Source organism: Alligator sinensis, unplaced genomic scaffold (genome assembly GCF_000455745.1).
Source record: "Alligator sinensis unplaced genomic scaffold, ASM45574v1 scaffold59_1, whole genome shotgun sequence".
Taxonomy (NCBI): domain Eukaryota; kingdom Metazoa; phylum Chordata; order Crocodylia; family Alligatoridae; genus Alligator; species Alligator sinensis.
The window spans coordinates 4,511,419-4,528,900 of NW_005841878.1; the positions used below are offsets into that span (position 1 = coordinate 4,511,419).

The window sequence follows — 17,482 nt, forward strand, 5'->3', positions numbered from 1 at the left end:
CAACCCACCCTCCAGTCCAGGGAAAATCCTGGAAAAACTCATTAAAGAATTTATGTGCGATACGCTCATTGAGGGTAATATTCTGAATGACAGCCAGCATGGCTTCGTTACGGGTAGGTCTTGTCTTACCAATCTCATCTCCTTCTACGAACAGGTGTCTCACCACCTGGACATGGGAGAGAAGGTTGACATTATATACCTAGACTTCCAAAAGGCTTTTGATCTAGTATCCCACGATATCCTTGTGGGAAAACTGGAAGATTGTGTGCTTAACTGCTCAACAGTTCAGTGGGTGGAAAACTGGCTGCATAGTAGGACCCACAGAGTTCTCATAAATGGATCTGTGTTGTCCTGGAGAGAAGTGGCCAGTGGTGTCCCTCAGGGGTCCATGCTAGTACCAGTGCTTTTTCAATATCTTTATCAATTATTTGGATGTGGGGGTATAAAGCTAGCTGGCCAAGTTTGCGGACGACGCCAAGTTATGGGGGAGTGTGGTCATGCCAGAACATGGGTTGCAGGTACAGGTGGACCTGGACAAGCTGGAGAGTTGGGTGGACCAGAGCCAGATAAAGTTCAATGCTCAGAAGTGTAAGGTGCTCCAAACAATCCCCGAAATACCTACAGGCTCGGTGGCAACAATTTGCCTTGCATCACAGCCGAAAGGGACCTATGGGTAGTGATTGACCATCTCGTGAACGTGAGCCGGCAGTGCAACGCTGTGGCCATCAGGGCAAACAACAAATGGCATGCATTAACCAATGCATCTTGTGCAAAACTAGGGAAGTGATACTCTCACTGTACTCCGCACTGGTGAGACCGCAGCTAGAGTACTGTGTCCAGTTCTGGGCACTGCACTTGAACAAGGACGTGGAAAAACTTGAGAGGGTCCAGAGAAGAGCCACCTGTATAATCACAGACTTGCAAGACAAGCCTCCAGAAGAGAAGGCTGAGAGGGGACTTGGTAGCAGCATACCTCTACATCAAGAACTCCTGGGGAAGACCAGGAACAATGGATACAAACTCCTGGAAGACCATTTCAGGCTCAATTCCAGGAAAAACTCCTTCACAATCAGGGTGTCCAGACTATGGAATTAAACTCCCTCTGGTGGTTGTGCAGTCACCTACCCTGGAAATCTTCAAAAGGAGGCTGGACAGTCACCTCACTGGGGTCGCTTGACCCCAGTTGTCTCTTCCTGCGTAGTGCAGGGGACTGGACCTGATGATCTACAAGGTCCCTTTCTGCTCCTTTCAATCTATGACTCTATAACTTCTGTCCCTAGCCCTGGTTCCAGTCATGAGTGGTGGCTAATTAGCACATGGCTCCTTTGTGGAAGGTATCTGGTGTGTACACACATACTGAGCAGTGCTGAGCTATGAGGTCATCATGGCTTGAAATGCTGTTGACACTGGTGGGGCCCAGCCCAATGAACTGTGTAGTGAATTCACAAGCCTTTGGATTTGGGATAATATCACACATAATTTGTACTACATATGAGTACGTGCCAAAGTGTTGCTCAAAAGTGTGTTTATGGAGTATCTGTGCTAAAACTTGCAGCAGTTGCAAAAAAAAAAAAAAAAAAAGGTAACATCAGTTCTGGATGAACTAAGTATATTGGAACTATATGTACATTGCTACAGCCATGTTTAATGTCCAGGTTATTGTTTTCAAATTTGCTCTTCATTTCCATGTACTCAGGGAGAGAAGGGTCTGACTGTAAGGAGAAGGGGAAGGACTGCCCTGGGGGAAAAGTGGGGAGGAAGTAGAGAACAAAGGGGCTACCTAACCCCCCAGATTTGTTTTCCTTACTGTAGCCCTGGGAGGCAGACAAACTCAAAGTAGGCCTCCAATAATTAGATCTATACCTGGAAAATTAAAACAAATTTAGAATTTTTCCATATATAGAATCTAATAATGGGAGGGGGGGGTGTCATCTTATAGTCAGGGTCATCTTCTATTCAAGTAAATATGGTATGACTGAATTGCAATTCCTTCCCAGCGCTCCCTCTGGGCTTATAGCTGTGCCCTTATGATGTCCGTGGCAGCCAAGCCCATACCAAGAAAAAGTGGAATAAAATATATGTCACTTGTACATTAAATCTAAACTAATATTACCAGTACAACCTTAACAGTTAGTATTTTTTCTGATGGCTAAGCATGTGATTCTGCAGTATCAGTGATGTTTGAATTCAAGTATATTTCTAATGAGCTGCGGGTACGTACAGTTATTTATGCATGGAAGCATCTCTAGACTAAAGGGAAAGGGTTACTATTCTCTACTCGCAACATACGGTTTTCAGTGGTATTTTTGTAACAAAATCTTTTTCAAACTGAAAATGGTACATGTCCCTCAGCCTGTATGTAATTTCAAACATCAGCCATTCTAGCTGGAGTTTTGTCTAAAGCAACAATATCTGTTTTTATATGGCATGAAGAGAATTCATTTTGTCCTCCCTTCTGAGCCCTCCTGTATAAATCCTCATCTTAAACAGCTGAGCAAAATCCCTGCAATTGGAAACCAAGCATGAAACTTCAGCCCTGAAAATGGTGAAGTGCATGTGAAAATGTGATATACTTTAAATTGATGTGACAACAGGTGCTTTCAAGTGTCTGCTGTTAAACATTGATGCCACGGATATTTTCCGTGAGAACTAACTGTGAAGTGTTTTTGTAAGCAATTTTTAATCACGTGAATCTTACAAAACAAAAATAATATAAAATTGGTGGGAGTTTCTTTGGCCTCAATAGAGACAGTTTTTACCTCAAATACAATACAGTTCAAGTGATGAAGCTGTCTGAATTGTTTCAATGATCAACTTTTTAAAGGGGAGAGTGGTCACCCTAAGTCTTAGCAAGAAAAAAGCTTTCTGTTTAAGCCTTTAAGAGCAAGTCTAGAATACCATCACAAAATATTTGTGATGAATCTGTTTTTTATTCTGCTTCTGGCAAGCTGGTAGGAATTTTAGTATGGATTACAATGTTTCAATAATAAAAAATGTTTTCTCATGGAAACTTTTCCCTAGCAGTACAGAAGTGTTAGGATTTTCTCCTGTTTTTATACATGAGGATGAAATCTTATGGTAAAGAAAATGGTAGTTCTCTTTGACATTAATCCATTGCAGTTTCTTGGTGTTTGGCTTTTAAAGAAGTCAGTTCAAAAGGCAGGCATCTGCAGCATATCAGTTTTTTTATTAACCAATTAAATGAATTTTTTTTTAGCGTTTTCTTTCTTTAAAACTCTACAGCATTTAAAATCCCAATCAAGTCTTCATTAGAACTGAAGGTTATAGCTAAAATGTTTAAAAGAAAATGGATGATTTGACATCTTTTGAGCAACAACCTCCTCCAGACTGCCTCTCCAGGTTACATATTTGACAGCACTGGAAACATACTTCTTTATGATTTGTAGGGCAGTTATGGTGTTTCCTCAATTGCTTGTCCACTTGTTGTTACTCACTTAGTGCTAAGATGACAGATCTCTGAAGGATTTTTCCTGCATTTTGTTCACTGTTAGTTTGGGCCGTAGCATCTCTAGTCTTCATCTTTTTAATATTTGGCTGATTTTTCTAAATTTGTTTCGTGTAAGCTTTCATATTTATTTTTTAGAGAAGTGTAACTGTAAATATACTAATTTGAAAATTACAGTGTACTGAATTATTTGAAACAGTAACTTTTTCAACTTGTAAATATTCCTGAGTTTTGTACATAGAGGCTAAGTAGAAAAGTGCATTGTTTGGGGTAACGTTACTCACTTTGTAAAGGAATTTCAGAGAGTTTCCCACTTGGAAATACTATCGTGTACCCCCCCCCCCCTTTTTTTTTTTTTTCCTTTTTTCTAAAGAAATTCTCTTGTTTAGCAATCTAACTGCTGTCTATCTTACAAGTTTGACTTCAGTGAGAGAGACAGTTGTTGCCTATTTTAGTTGAAGTACAGATTCATGTTGCAATAGAAGTGGACAACATCAGTTCATCAGTTAACTCAAACTTGATTTAATTTGAGCCATGCATGATAGTAGACTTAAAATGAACAAACTCAGAACTTGTATAAGTAAGTGCAATGTCATTTGACTTCAAAGGTGAAGTGAATATTCATCTGCTTACATGACAGTCATGTCTAATCCAAGGTTTTTGAACTGCAAGCATCTACCTCATATTTAATTAGTTGCATGTGAAAGATATATCTTGATACTGTAATAAAAATCAGTGAAAGAAGGGAGTAGATAATAAATAGTATGGATGGTGTGAAAGAAGAAAGACATCTAATTTACCATTTACACTTATGCAGGTTAAATACCAGCAGGTGTTCTATTCAAAACTAGAAATTCCAGGTACTATTAGCAAGCCATTGTGCAAAGCAATATATCTGTTAATTTGCTACTCTTTGTGAACAGCAGTAATTAGTGAGAAACACCAACTTCAGCATAGTAGGATGTCATTATTTGAAAACCTGTTGCTTGACATTGTATGGAAAACCTTTTGAATAACCTTTAAATACATATATTTTAAATAAACAAGTTCCACCTACCTTAATGAATACAAATATGTCCTATAATAGGTATGGGAGGAAATAAGAAAAGAAAGCTATGCTAGTTTTTGTGTAGGCATTTTCTTTGATAATCCTCATGAAATTTACAGCTCAGTCACTAATTTGCTTTCAAGTATGTGAGCTGTAGAATCATAGGTGTTTAATTTCAAAATCAAGTTGATACCTTTTAAACCTTTTTAGTCTCATTGCATTTTAGTATAATTTGTTTTTAATAGATTTTCAGAAACTCTAATGAACACTCAAAATGTTTTATTCCAGTTAAAATCCAGTGTGAATTTTTTCATAAGCAAAACATTTTTAAGCTTGGATATTAAATGGAAATACTTCCAGCACTGTTCAGCTGAACAATAAGGTGTAGGCATGTTAGTCATACAAGTACACAGAACCGTTTCAGCTACACTCTCTGGATGAAAGGCAGCATGAAGGAAACATATGCAAATAGCAGTATTTGATCTGGATTTACAATGTTTAGCAATTTTTTTTATTATTATTAAATTTAGGCATAAAATTCTTGTTCAGCACAAATAACTCAGAGATGAATGTTATTATGGAATTTACATACCATTAGGTCACATTAATTGATTAGCAGTAGAGCTCTGTGGTACAAGGCTAGTTAGATACATTATTTGTGATGCCTGGGTGCTGTAGTTAAATGAGGTTTACTGGGCTGCATGCTCGTTGCCTTTGTCTTTGTAATTACTTGATAAAATGAAGTGCATCGCTGTGAACAATTGACCCTTTGGAACAATCCAGACTGGTCAGCAGTCTAAATCCACATTTTAAAGCCATCATTATAGCTTCAAACTTAAGTGTTTCCAGGGTGCAGACAAAGGTGTTGTCCTCCTTCAGTACAAGTCGTGTACCATTTTCAGACTTTATGAAGTATTTAAATTGAATAATATTTGAAGATATTGAAAACTCCTCTGGAAATCCATCAAGCCTGCTTTTGGATACTAGCACAATTCGAGATTTGATTTTTGCTATGAAATCTGGAGCATTACAAAAGATTCTAAGACCTTGTGAACGGTCGTGGCTGTCAGTTATTTCCAGGAAAGTAGTCTCTCTGGATGCTAGCTGTTCTTTCTCCCACCTTGATTTCACTGCATCAGATAAAATCTTGAGCTGAAAAAAATCTGCTTCTTGTGCCAAAAGTTGATTTTCTCGAAACCCCTCTGGTAGAAGAAGTTCTCCATTTCGTAGGAAGTTCAGAATGTGCCTGAAAAGGAGTCCATCCCTATCTATGAAGTAATGGCCATCTGCATCAAATGGACACAGAATTTTTCCATTTACCACACCTTCAAGAAAAGAGTCTGGGTACTTGCTTAGTGTTTGCTTCTGTGTAATATACAGATATCCACCAACATTGAGGGTAATCAGAGACATTTTACAGTTCTTGTCTTGATCAGAGCCCTCAGAGTTGCTGTGTCTTTCTTCATATTCCTTTTCTCTTTTGTTTATCTTTCGCTCCATTCTCTAAGGCAGAGTAAAAAGACAGCTGCTTTGTCCGGTTCTTGTTTGCTTGAAAAGAGGTATTTAAAAGCACCTTTATTCAGCTCCGGCACGGTGATGGAATGGAAATGCTGCTAGCAATGCATGGACTGTCAGCTCAGTTTTGCAGTAGGTGGCGTATCAGCTATGTATGCAGTAAGCTACGACTGTACAGGAGAATTTGCATTTAACTGTATAAGGGAAGAGGAGGGGGTATACAAGAAATTATTATTTTATTTAAGCCTAGAAAGTTTAAATGATTTTAAAATAGCCTTTTTTTGGTGATTTTTCCATGTAGAATTTGGATTTTTTTAAACTGACAAATTCAGTTTTAATACCTATTTTAAAATGCTTGGTATAGAATGGTTAAAGAGCATTTAGGACTAATAATGCTGTATGAATAGCTTTTGTTTTTTTATTTTTAGTTTTCTCATAACTTTGCAAAAAGCCTATTACCATTTATGATATTTCATCTATATAATGGAAGATAACTGAAACTGACATATGTATGTATGTGCACCTTGTGTATAGAATATCATTTTATCAGTAGAAAACACTTTTAAGTGGTGTTATAAGGCACTTCTCTGTCTAATTGGTTTGGCATATGGTGAAATTGTCTTTTTTCAGCTGATTGAGGTACCTGCAGCAAGGCAAAAAATGCAGCCTAATTAGGTTTTGTTTACTCTGGTATGCCACAGATGAAAACGGTTTTAGAAAAGGGGGACATGTATTACTTGTAGTGATGATTCTTTCATTGGGCCAGAAAATCTAACATTGACTGTCTTGTACTCTGTCAAAACAACTCTGCTGCCATGTGGAACATGGAACAAAGGGCTATTTTGCCCACAGTTATCTTTGAACAACGCACAACACTGGCTTAGCAACACTTTATTAAGCAGGATAATGTCGACAGAGTAGACTTGAATTGAATAGCTGTCTCATTTTCTCTGTATAAATCTGTGATTGAGGCTCATTTTCAGTTATCTTTTTAAAAATATTTTCCCTTTTAAACCTTTGTGAGGGGTAGGGAGAGGAGAAGCTGTACAAATATCTGTGTGTGTATTTCCTTGGGGACCTGTGTGGGGGATGGAGGGGTGGTACATGAAGCATGCATTCCAAAGCTCAGTAGAAACCAAGGATTTACCTTAGAATTTCTTATTCCCATGTTTAAGCTGTGGGTTTTTTCCCCTGAATTTGCAAGTTTACAAGGAAGTATCAACTAGTCAGAGAAAAAAGTGACCAAAAGTCAGATTAACCCCTTGTGAAAATGAATGGTCTATTCCTGTTGTAAGAGTTTATTCATGCTGCTTCCTCTCTCTATAATAGCAATTATTTTTGGTCCTTATGGAAACATTCTATGATTTTGTGTTTTGTTAGTTGGTAATTATGCTTATCAGTGGAAATGAATATGCTGATTCTAACTGCCGCCCTCTTTATCAGTATCACCGGTCCATACAGCTTGTACACTGTATTTTTGTCACCTTCCTTGTGCTGTACATTTAACAATATTTTTTTCAGAAATAGTCATTTAGTCATTTTTTAAATCTCTGTTCTTTTAAGCCATCATTGTGTTTAACATCACTTTAATTTGAAGAGATTTCCGTCATTTCATAACTTCTGAACATATCAACCTTCCAAAAATGATCCCCTTTGGTTATTGAGAAAATAATTGGAGAGAGAAAAAGGTCTGTGTTGTTTTGTCGTAAGTTTGAGAAATAAAATTTAATCACTGCAGGAGACTTCTGCTTAAATTTAATTTATAATCAAGTTACAGAAAATCCATTTAATCTGTTCAGGTTTTCTATGGTGTTAATCTTACAGCCAGTTGTAAGAATCATAGTAATAACTGTGAACCCCCTAGAATGACTCCTGTGGCCCTTCCATTTTGTATAGTGACCTTGCCAGCTCTTTGAAGCCAAACTGAGCAAGTTCTGGCAATGGTGGTCAGCATTTTCAAGGAAGACTCGGAATTCTAAAGGGACTTGGTCCTTCATGGCTGGCTGAACTGTGTAAAATGAAACATAACATTTGCAAAATAGTATCCATTTGTTATTTTTATATGCTTATAATTGTACAGAATATCAGTCTTTGGGTTGAAATTTTCCAGGTTTGTTCATAGGCGTGTTGGAAAGGTCAGGCTACTTCATTTCAGCTACTTAGAAGGTAAAAACTCCAACAAGTTGCTAGCTGCAAAGTTCAGGATAGAAAGAGAAGTATGCATGTATATGATAAATGTGGAGATTGGTCCGTCTCTGAGTGGAGAGGCAAGATCCTCTCACTAGGAACAGCTGGGTTTTAGTCCCAGGAGGAACATTTGCCTACCCCAGTCAAAATCCCAAGTGTTGGCTGCAGCCAATACCCAGTGCTCCTGAGAAAGGTGAATAAAAACCCTGACACATGTAGCAACAGGAGGGGGAAAAATTCTTCCTAGCCCTATGTGGCAACTAGCAAAGCCCAGAAGCAAGGAAAATACAAAACTCCCTCCATTCTGCTCTGCCACCTGGGGACAGCAAGTATAGTGGTACACACCACACCCTCTAACTGGACAGCCAGAACTTTCCTTTCTCTGTCCCTTCCATAAATCTAATCTCAGCTCTTTTAAATTTCTTTCATAACTAAGCCAATTTTGTGGAGCTCTGCTGAGTATGGTCCCTGCCAAGGTCCATATGCTTCAAGCTTCAGAGCTTACATTCCACACCACTCCCATGCAGACCTTACCTGCAGCCTTCTCTAGCTGTTAGTAGGCCCTGAGACAAAATTACACACCTGATTTCTCTCTCATAGTATAGACTATGAACTATATACCCTGAGGCAAAAGAGGGGGAGGCTCTACTGTTTGTCGTGTGCTCCATAGTAACTGCCTTTGTGTGTCCCTACTCTGCAGTAAGAGACAATTAAATGGAAGATGTAGCCCTCAATGTAAGAAGAATAAATGACTGTGGGTTAGTTTCTATTTAACTTGGGATAAAAGCATACTCCCAAGCCAATACTGCAGAGCAACAGCCATGGGAAAGCCCCACCCCTTTTATCCCACAGTAAATTGTTCATTAATTCATAGCCTAGGGAAAGTTGCCAGTTTTTATGTTGTGCTCAACACTGCACTATGCTGCCAGTTTTACTATACCCATAGTGACTTAGTGTTAGATGTAGCTGTATTGATCCAGGACTAGTTGCAGCACATTGCTTTTGCTCACATTGTCATCTTAGGAGAGGTACAATTACAGAGAAAATTGGGGGCTCTTTTTTTCCTTTGAATGATTGTCCAAATGCACATTCTGCTATTGTTCATGTCCCTCGTGCTCCAGCTTAGAGTTTTGGCCAATGGTGTTCTTACGCCAGCAAGCATGTGATGCGAGGCCTGAAGAGCAAGCCAGATGAGGAAAGGCTGACAGATGTGGGACTGTTCAGCCTAGAAAAGAGAACTTTAGGGGGATTTGGTGGCAGCTTACAAATACATCAGGGGAGAGCATCAGGGGCTAGATGACTATTCACCAAAGCATCCTATGGGAAAACCAGGAGCAGCAGTCATAAAATCCTAGAAGGTTTCAAACTGGATATAAAGAAAAACTTCTTCATGATTTGTGTGACCAAACTCTGGAATAGACTCCCAGTGTGGGTGGTGCAGATAGCTACCCTGGAGATCTTCAAAAGGAGACTGAATTCACAGCTTGCCAGGATTATTTGACCCCAGCAGTCTTTCCTGCCCAGAACAGGGGGGCTGGACCCAATGATCTCATGAGGTCCCTTCCAGCCCTAAACTTCTGTGACTGTGAGAGTCCTCATGTTCCATGCCAAGGATGTGTCGGGTGCATGTTGGTTCTTTTCAGCCAACCTCTATGAATATGGAGCCACTGATACTGTCTCTTGGGAATTGCTCTACTTACTTCAGGTGCATATGGTCTGTTATCTTGGATAAGTTGCTTACTGCTACTATAGTTTTACAAGGTGCCAACTCCCAACTTCCTTTCCCAATCACTTCTTAAGGATCAAGTCACTTCTTTCCCAAAGGCAGGGGTTCTCAAAATTTGTGATGCTGTGACCCTGAGTGCTGGATGGCGGTAGCAGGGGATGGGGAGCTCGCACATGGCAGCCGCTGCAACCACTTCATGCTGCTGCCACGCACCGCTTCTCCGCGCTGCCGCGTGTACCCCCTGGGAAGTTTGTGGCCCCCTTTTAAGTTGCTCATGACCCGCAGGGGGGGTCACAACCCACAGTTTGGGAATCCCTGCCCTAAGGGCAATAAAAGAGTCTGCATGCCAACATCAGGGAAAAGGTTTGTCAGTCATTGCTTTCTGATCCTGGAAAAGAAAAAAAGAGTGGCAACCCATCTGGGATTACAGTTTATAGGCGTGCTAAGATTTGGAGTGGATAATCTTGCCTTCATAGTACCCTCCCTTCCCCCATTTTGGACTCGATGGAATGGTTCAATATCTCTTGACCTTCAGGATGCATACTTCTGCATCCTTGACCTCATAGCTGAAATCAAACCCAATCACTACAGTAAAAACTTACTTCTCCTTACTGGTGTACCTGCATTGTGTACTTTTGTAACATGACATCTTGGACTGTATCTTCAGTGCCTGCAGGGTTGGTGGACGCACTGTGTGCCTGGGCAAACACTAGCTATATATGCCTCTCTGCATTTTCCCACTGTTCCTGATGTCCTTGAAACGGCAGGAAGACTCCGTAAACATCTGCAGAGTAGCCCCTTTGCACTTTTCCTACCATCTGAGACTATGGAGATGAATAAATGCTTTGTTGTTGTGGCTGAAAAGCTCAGATGAATGGGCTTGGCAGGATGCAGAGACGCATGTCAGATTTCTAGAGGTAATGATAGTCATGAGGCTTGCAAAAGAACAGAAAACAGCAGTAGATGGGGCAAGGGTAGCGGATTGGAGTGGCACTTGGGGTAAAGTGTGGGGCTAATCTGTGGCTTGCCTGCCCAACTTTGTCGTCCCCCCCCCCATTGGCTTAGCAGGTGCTTCTCCCCCAACTGTGAATGGGAGGTCAAACTCTATGTTCCAGGACAGCCTTTTGTGTTGAGGCTATACGTAACTGGACCCGTTTGTGACATCAATTAGCCAGAAGTATATGATTTTCTATTTTGGAGGAGCCTGGAACCCAAGGTCCCTGGCTAATGCCTTCCCTATCATATAGGCAGGTAGTCTTTTGTTTATCCTTCAATCTCTTTGATTCCCCATAGTGATCCACATGACCAGAGAAGACTTGGCCAAACCTTTGATTTTGATAGCTCCAGCTTGGTTGATCAGTTCTTGTACATTGCATACTACTGTTCTTCAGAACCAAAGTCCTGCCTTCCTTTCTGCTATTTCAGATTGAAGGAAAGCTTCTTCACCCAGACCTGAAATCCCTTTTGCCTCACAGCGTGACTGCTGGAAGTCTATGAAACACTGAAATACCCTGTTCCTTGTTCATCCATGACATTTTGTTACATCATAGAGAGGCTGACTTGGAGTTCTGAAGGGGTCAACATTTTCTTCTGGCTGCTATGGGAAGTCCTTCAGAACACATGAGGAACTGATGCCTGAAATTTTAGGCTCCTTGCTCACTGGATTAAACACAATAATCTTGTGCTAAACTCCAGTCAAGGTACATCTGAATAGTGATCTTAACACTTTGTTAGGAGGAGATCAGTGATCTCTTTTTATGCAACCGTATTGAAATTACTGAAGGGCTGACATAGTGGGTTCTTATCTGTTAGGAACCTAATCCTACTGTAGGAACTCAACCTGTTCTTCTTGTCGTCTTTAAGATAACGGTAACATATTTTCTGTCATGCTTATCAGTTAAAACCTCATTCCTACTGGCTATGATTTTAGCAAAGAGAGCATAGGAGAGAAAAACGTTATATTGGTTGGCCCTCCATACTTGGTCTTCTACCCTAAGAACAACACTCTACATTTCCACCGAAAATAGTCACAGAAGTCCAACAAATTCTTTCACTTTTCAACATTCTTCTTGTATCTAGGAGAGGCATGCAACTGTCTGTTAGGGTTGTGCAAAGCTTTGGTTGCTGATTCAGTTCGGTGGCCGACTCTCCAAATCAGGAGATCCTTTAATCTCTTTGAATCAAATCTGAACCCTCTGAATCGATTTGGAGAGATTCGGAAAGATTCCACTATTCGGACATAGACACAACTTTAAATGTTTTTTCTACGTACCTAAAGGTATCAGGCAGCTCACGAATGCTGAGATGCTGGGGCGGATGGAGCATCTCACAGGAGCGCGGGGCGAGGTCTCCAGTGTGCCTGGAGGCAGACCCAGAAGTGTACCAGAAGCATTCCTGGGTCTGCCAGGGAGCACCTGGCTCGATGACTGGTGCTTTCTGGGTCTGGGGGGGCACCCAGGGTCACCCCGTGGCTGATCAGCGAGCCGGGAGGATGCGGGGGGGGCCCCAGAATACTTGCAGTGGACCCAGAAGGGGACCGGAAGTACTTCTGGTCCCCTTCCAGGTTCACCACCAAGAATGCAGGGGGGGCCCCCATGCTCCTGTGGGATACCCCATCCGCCCCAGCATCACAGCATTCACGAGTCATGCTTGGTACCTTGAGGCATGTAGAAAAAACATTGAAAGCCATGTTTATGGCCGAATCGCTGATTCTCTGAATCGGTATTGAATCTTTAGATTCGGCCAGATCAAATTGGGACAGTGATCCAAATCAATGAATTGAATCACTGTCCCTCATTCAGGCGAAATCTGAATCGAATATGACCCGTTTCTCACACCCGTACTGTCCATGCCTTAGACTAGCATCTGTTTGTGAAAAGACCACAAGCTTCTCAGTTCTGAACTGGTTTGCTGCTGTAAAGTTAGTTTCTGGAATATGGGTATAAACCATGGCTTGAAAACCCCATTGAGAAATGAGCAACCTCTGTTTTCCTCTTTTTATTGCAAAGAAACGTGACCAATCCCTCTTTCTATCCTTACAATAGCCTTCAAAGTGGATTAGGGAGTCGGACTTTTTTCCTTTGAGCTGTCCTCAGCTGATAAATGTGTTCCTTAAAATCTATTGGTTACCCAAGTCCCGTCACATCAAGGTGCAGTGGAAGGATGAAGAAAAAGGCAAAGCTGGTACCTGAGTGATGGTGAGATGTTCAGAATCTAAGAAATCATGAATTCAGAAAACTGAAAACCTCTTTCAGCAATATCACCATATCATCTTGCATGCCATGTACCCCCAGATAAGACATGCATCTTTGTTTTCAGAAGGTGAAATGAAAGAAATTTTTTTTTCTTAAAAATACTGATGAGCATTTTTGCAGGGAAAATGCAGGCAGCCACAGTAAGGGTGGAGGGGAGCAAATACCTATGGCTGTTCCATTAACACCCTAGCTGCAGGATGTGGTAGGTGCTGCTGCCTGCCTGCTCAACTTGGGAAGGGACTTGGCAGCTCTACTCTGGCATGATCAGGCTGTCAGGCCCTGTGAATGTCAGGAGTGGAGGAAGATTTCAAACAGGGCACAGTTGCAACCCATCCCCCCATTCTGTTCCGGGCCACATTTCCTTGCTTAAGACGCACATCCCAGTCTTCAGTAGCTGATTTTTGCTGGGAGAGAAAGGTGCATGTAATATGTGAGTAAGCATAGCAGTTCTGCCATATTCATGGAGAGCCTTTCTTTTCTGGTTCTTTGTGCATGGAATTCTGTGTACCCTAAATCATTATAAAGTGTATAAAATATAGGCAAGTACAGTACAGTTAAGTGAATATTGTGCGATAAACCTGAACTTCAGGGCTTTTTTCCTTGCTGAGTGTTTGACCTAAAGTAAGGTTGCATATTATTTCCCTGTGCATATTTCCCATTTTTATTTTTTAATTGAATTGGAGATGTGGCGACCTGAATAGGAAAAGGAAAAAATTGTAGCTGTTTTAGATACCAGGAGGAATCTATACTGAGAGGTGCTAAAGAAATAAAGAGTTTTTCAAGCTCGTTAGGAATTTAATGGTATTGGCCTAATACTAGATGTGAATGGAACAGTCGTCTAATAATGCAGAAAATGTTTGATAATTACATTTGTTTTGTATTTTGGAAGGGATCCCTACGTAGTCATTTTCCAAGATGATTATGAAATACTTCCATTCCAAAAAATTTAAATTGCAAAAAAGACCTGGAGGATGCTGAACAGCAGTTACTAGGACAATTTCTACCCGGTTATTAAAATTACATAATTTTAAAACAAGAGATCCAGGTAACTTGCATCCAAGAGTTACAAAAGAGCTGCTTGAAGAGCTGTCTGAACAGATTTGATTACCTGTGTAATTAAAAGCTTTTCAGCTAGATGTCAGCTCCAACCAAAATAATAGAACAATTGATATAAGCTTCAAGTAATCAAGAATTTAAAGGAGAAAGTTATAATTAATACCAGTCAATGAGTATATCAATTTAATCTGTTGAATTTTCTTTTTTTTCTTTTCACTAAATATGAGTGACAAAGCGAACAGTATTGATTGTAATATACTTAGATTTCTGTAAGATGTTTGACTTAGTATCATATGACACTTTGACTTAAACTAGAATGCTATAGAATTAACACAGCACATATTGAATAAACTAGAAACTGGCAACCTGAGAAGTCTCAAATGTTATCAGAAACGGTGAATCACTATAGCCTAAGTGCGTTTCCAGTGGGGTCTTACAGAAAATTTCTTAGCTTTGTACAATTTAACAATTTTTTTTCTGCGGCTGGTAGGAATTATCACTTTCAAAATTTGTAGGTGACTAGGAGAGTGCAAATGATTAGGACAGTGCAGGTGACCAGGACACTGGTCAGTAAAGATGAGGCGACATCCCTTATGCAGTCCTGCGTTAGATATCTTTGTGAAGCTGGGATCAAACAATTATGCATTCTTATGTGGTACAATATAACGTTACTCGTCTAGTAACATACTCGTTTAAGCCATCCTTCACAGTAGTGACTCAAAAAGAGGATTTGGGGTGTCATAATGGGTACTTGGCTGAAAAGGTGCTCCCACTTGGACAAAATGACAAGGATTTATGCAGTCCTTGGATGTATGAAGGCAGGACAGGCATACTTCATCAGATGCTGACGAAGAAGCCTTGTCACCTATGAAAGTTGCATCACTTTGAACCAGTTTGTCTCTTAAGGTGCTATCCTACCCTGCTTTCTTCCTGACTTCAGACTAACATAATTAACTACCTGTCGTTGGTAGGTGCTGTAAGGCTTTGGCCCCCTTCTGGCCAGTGCCTTCCTCCCTAGCAACATCAGGGTGAGACCGCACCCTGGGGCCACCTAGATGGTTCCGAGCGCTGCCCCTACTTGCCTGCCACAACTTCGATGTTGATTGATGGGGAGGCACTTCCCTGTCAGTGATCCCAGAGGGGTTGTGACCCTGGTCTGTCTTTGTGGTGCTTCAAAACCTTCCCTTTACCACATCCATGGCCTGGGAGGACTCTGCTCCCTGTAATCTTTCCCGGGATGATATCTTCTCACCCATGAGGACCACCCTGATCAGGGTCGGGTCTGTTCAGCCGTCAATCTCTCCCAAATTGGTCACTTGTCTTCGGACCAATCTTCGGGTAACGAAACATGCCCCAGCCTGGGGTTAACGATAACTTAGGAGATTCTTAATTAAAAGAGAAGATGTTTGGCGTCTGCCAATAGAGTGTCTGGGACTCTGGTCCCAGGACCCTTCTGCCTCCCTGGGATGGGAGAAGGAATTCTGTCCATCTCTCCGGGTACTCTCCCCAGGGACTAACAAACTAGGAGTTAATTACTCCTGATCCCACCACCTAGTGGAACTTGCCCCTTCCCTGCCATGTTCTGGGCCAGTCACTGCCTGCTTCTCCCTCTTCACCAGGCTGCCCTCAGGGTTTTGCCGTTGCTTGCCACCTTTCCCCGTTGCGGTACCTGAACTCTCTGGAGCAGCCTGGTCTTCGCCTGTGATGGTGAGGACGATCTTATTCTCCCCGACTTGACGCTCCGGCAAACTTCGGCTCCCCGAGCCTGGACCTGGGGTTTTCTCCACTGGGTTTCCCTGGCTGATGCTGGGGCTTCTCGCCGTGTGTCCTGCTCCGCCGTTTGTATCAGGCTCCACCACCTGCATCTCCCTGCCGACGTTCTGCCTCTCCCCGCCAGCGTTCTGCTCCTCTTTGCCTGGCTCCGCTGTCCACCTCTCCCCACCGGTGTCCAGTTTCTCCCTGCCAGCATTCTGTTCCTCACTCTTTGGGCAGCTGGGTCCCCAGCTGCCTTTTGATGAGCCCGCGCTGCCTTCAGTCCCCACCCCCGGGGCTCGCTGATCGGAACTGTCAAGCCTGTGACAGCTTTTCCTTGCAGCTGCCACTCGTCCCAGACCCTGCCGTAAGTATCAGTGCTCATTGGGTGGGGTCCTGGGACATGTTGGGAGGGGGGCTTCTGCCTCTCTTCTCACACTACCTCTCTCTGAATGTAGGAAGGAGGAAGTCATAACAGGAAGTCACTATTTGGCATTATGTAACTGCTGTTGGAATACTGTGTCTGTTTTCCACTCTTCAAAAAGGATATTGATAAGTTAGAGAGGATTCAGAGAAGAGGCACAAGAATGTTTGAAGGATTTGAAAGCATGTCTTAAAAAAAGGACCTAGGAGTCCAATCTATTTTGGTTACCCAAGAGAAAGTTAAGGGGGGATGGCTTCGTGGTCTGTAACTTCCTATGGGAGGACAAATCCTTGATAAAGGGCTCTCCAGTCTAGCAAGCAAAGGCATAATAATCAAGTGACTGGAAGGTGAATCTAGACAAGGTGAAGCCCTGCCTCTGAAAAGCTTGACAATCATTATATTAGCTAATATATTAGCTAACTTTCATGAACCCACCCTACAAGCAGGAATAATTTTCAGGTTTAGAGCATCTCTTATAGATACATTTGCCATGAATTTGACTTTAAGTAGCATTATGTTTTGTCTTGTTCAAAAGCCAATGTTGAACTGTGTTCATTTATGTCATTTTTATCATGGTGTGGATTAGGTTATGCTGTCTATAAGTATCTTCACAATTTTGGGACGTAGGTGAGTCAAGCATTTATGGTCAGATTTCTGTTAAGAGCTGTTATGTCCTAGGAACTGAGGAATGCCTATCTAAGGAGCTGCTAAGTATGTCTGGCTCATTGTGTTACTGGGGCAAAAACAATTGTCACTCCCAAACTCAGGCAGAAAAAGTTATTGTTGGAATGGGCACCCAAGATATTGTCTGCCTATAATGGGAAAAACATGGGGTGACAAAGGCATCTCAGGGAAATGGGCAATTAGCTTGGGGAACTCCAGGAAGAAACATTTTTCCTGGAAAATTCTGAGATTTCTCAGCAAACTGAGCAAGACTAGTGAGGGGTAGGGCTGTCTTGGAGATATTTAAGAGCTCTGTATGAGATAGTTATTGACTTTGGCTTATCCCTGCCCTTGGGGTGAGTCAAGGTCCCCAGCTGGCAGGAACAGCAGG

The 17,482-nt window shown here is 41.7% G+C and overlaps 2 protein-coding genes across 2 annotated transcripts in view; one reads left to right on the top strand and one right to left on the bottom strand.

The window, feature by feature from the left end:
• Positions 1-17,482, top strand: part of GTF2F2 (general transcription factor IIF subunit 2) — a 148,397-nt gene that overhangs the window by 36,189 nt on the left and 94,726 nt on the right. The gene's annotated exons all lie outside the window — the stretch shown is intronic.
• Positions 5,241-6,014, bottom strand: KCTD4 (potassium channel tetramerization domain containing 4). Its single transcript, XM_006017329.1, has one exon. It carries the CDS (start codon positions 6,012-6,014, stop codon positions 5,241-5,243), a length of 774 nt encoding a protein of 257 aa, XP_006017391.1.

Bases quoted from the DNA above. Each gene is read 5' to 3' on its own strand.
- KCTD4 (XM_006017329.1), bottom strand. From the start codon at position 6,014: ATGGAGCGAAAGATAAACAAAAGAGAAAAGGAATATGAAGAAAGACAC.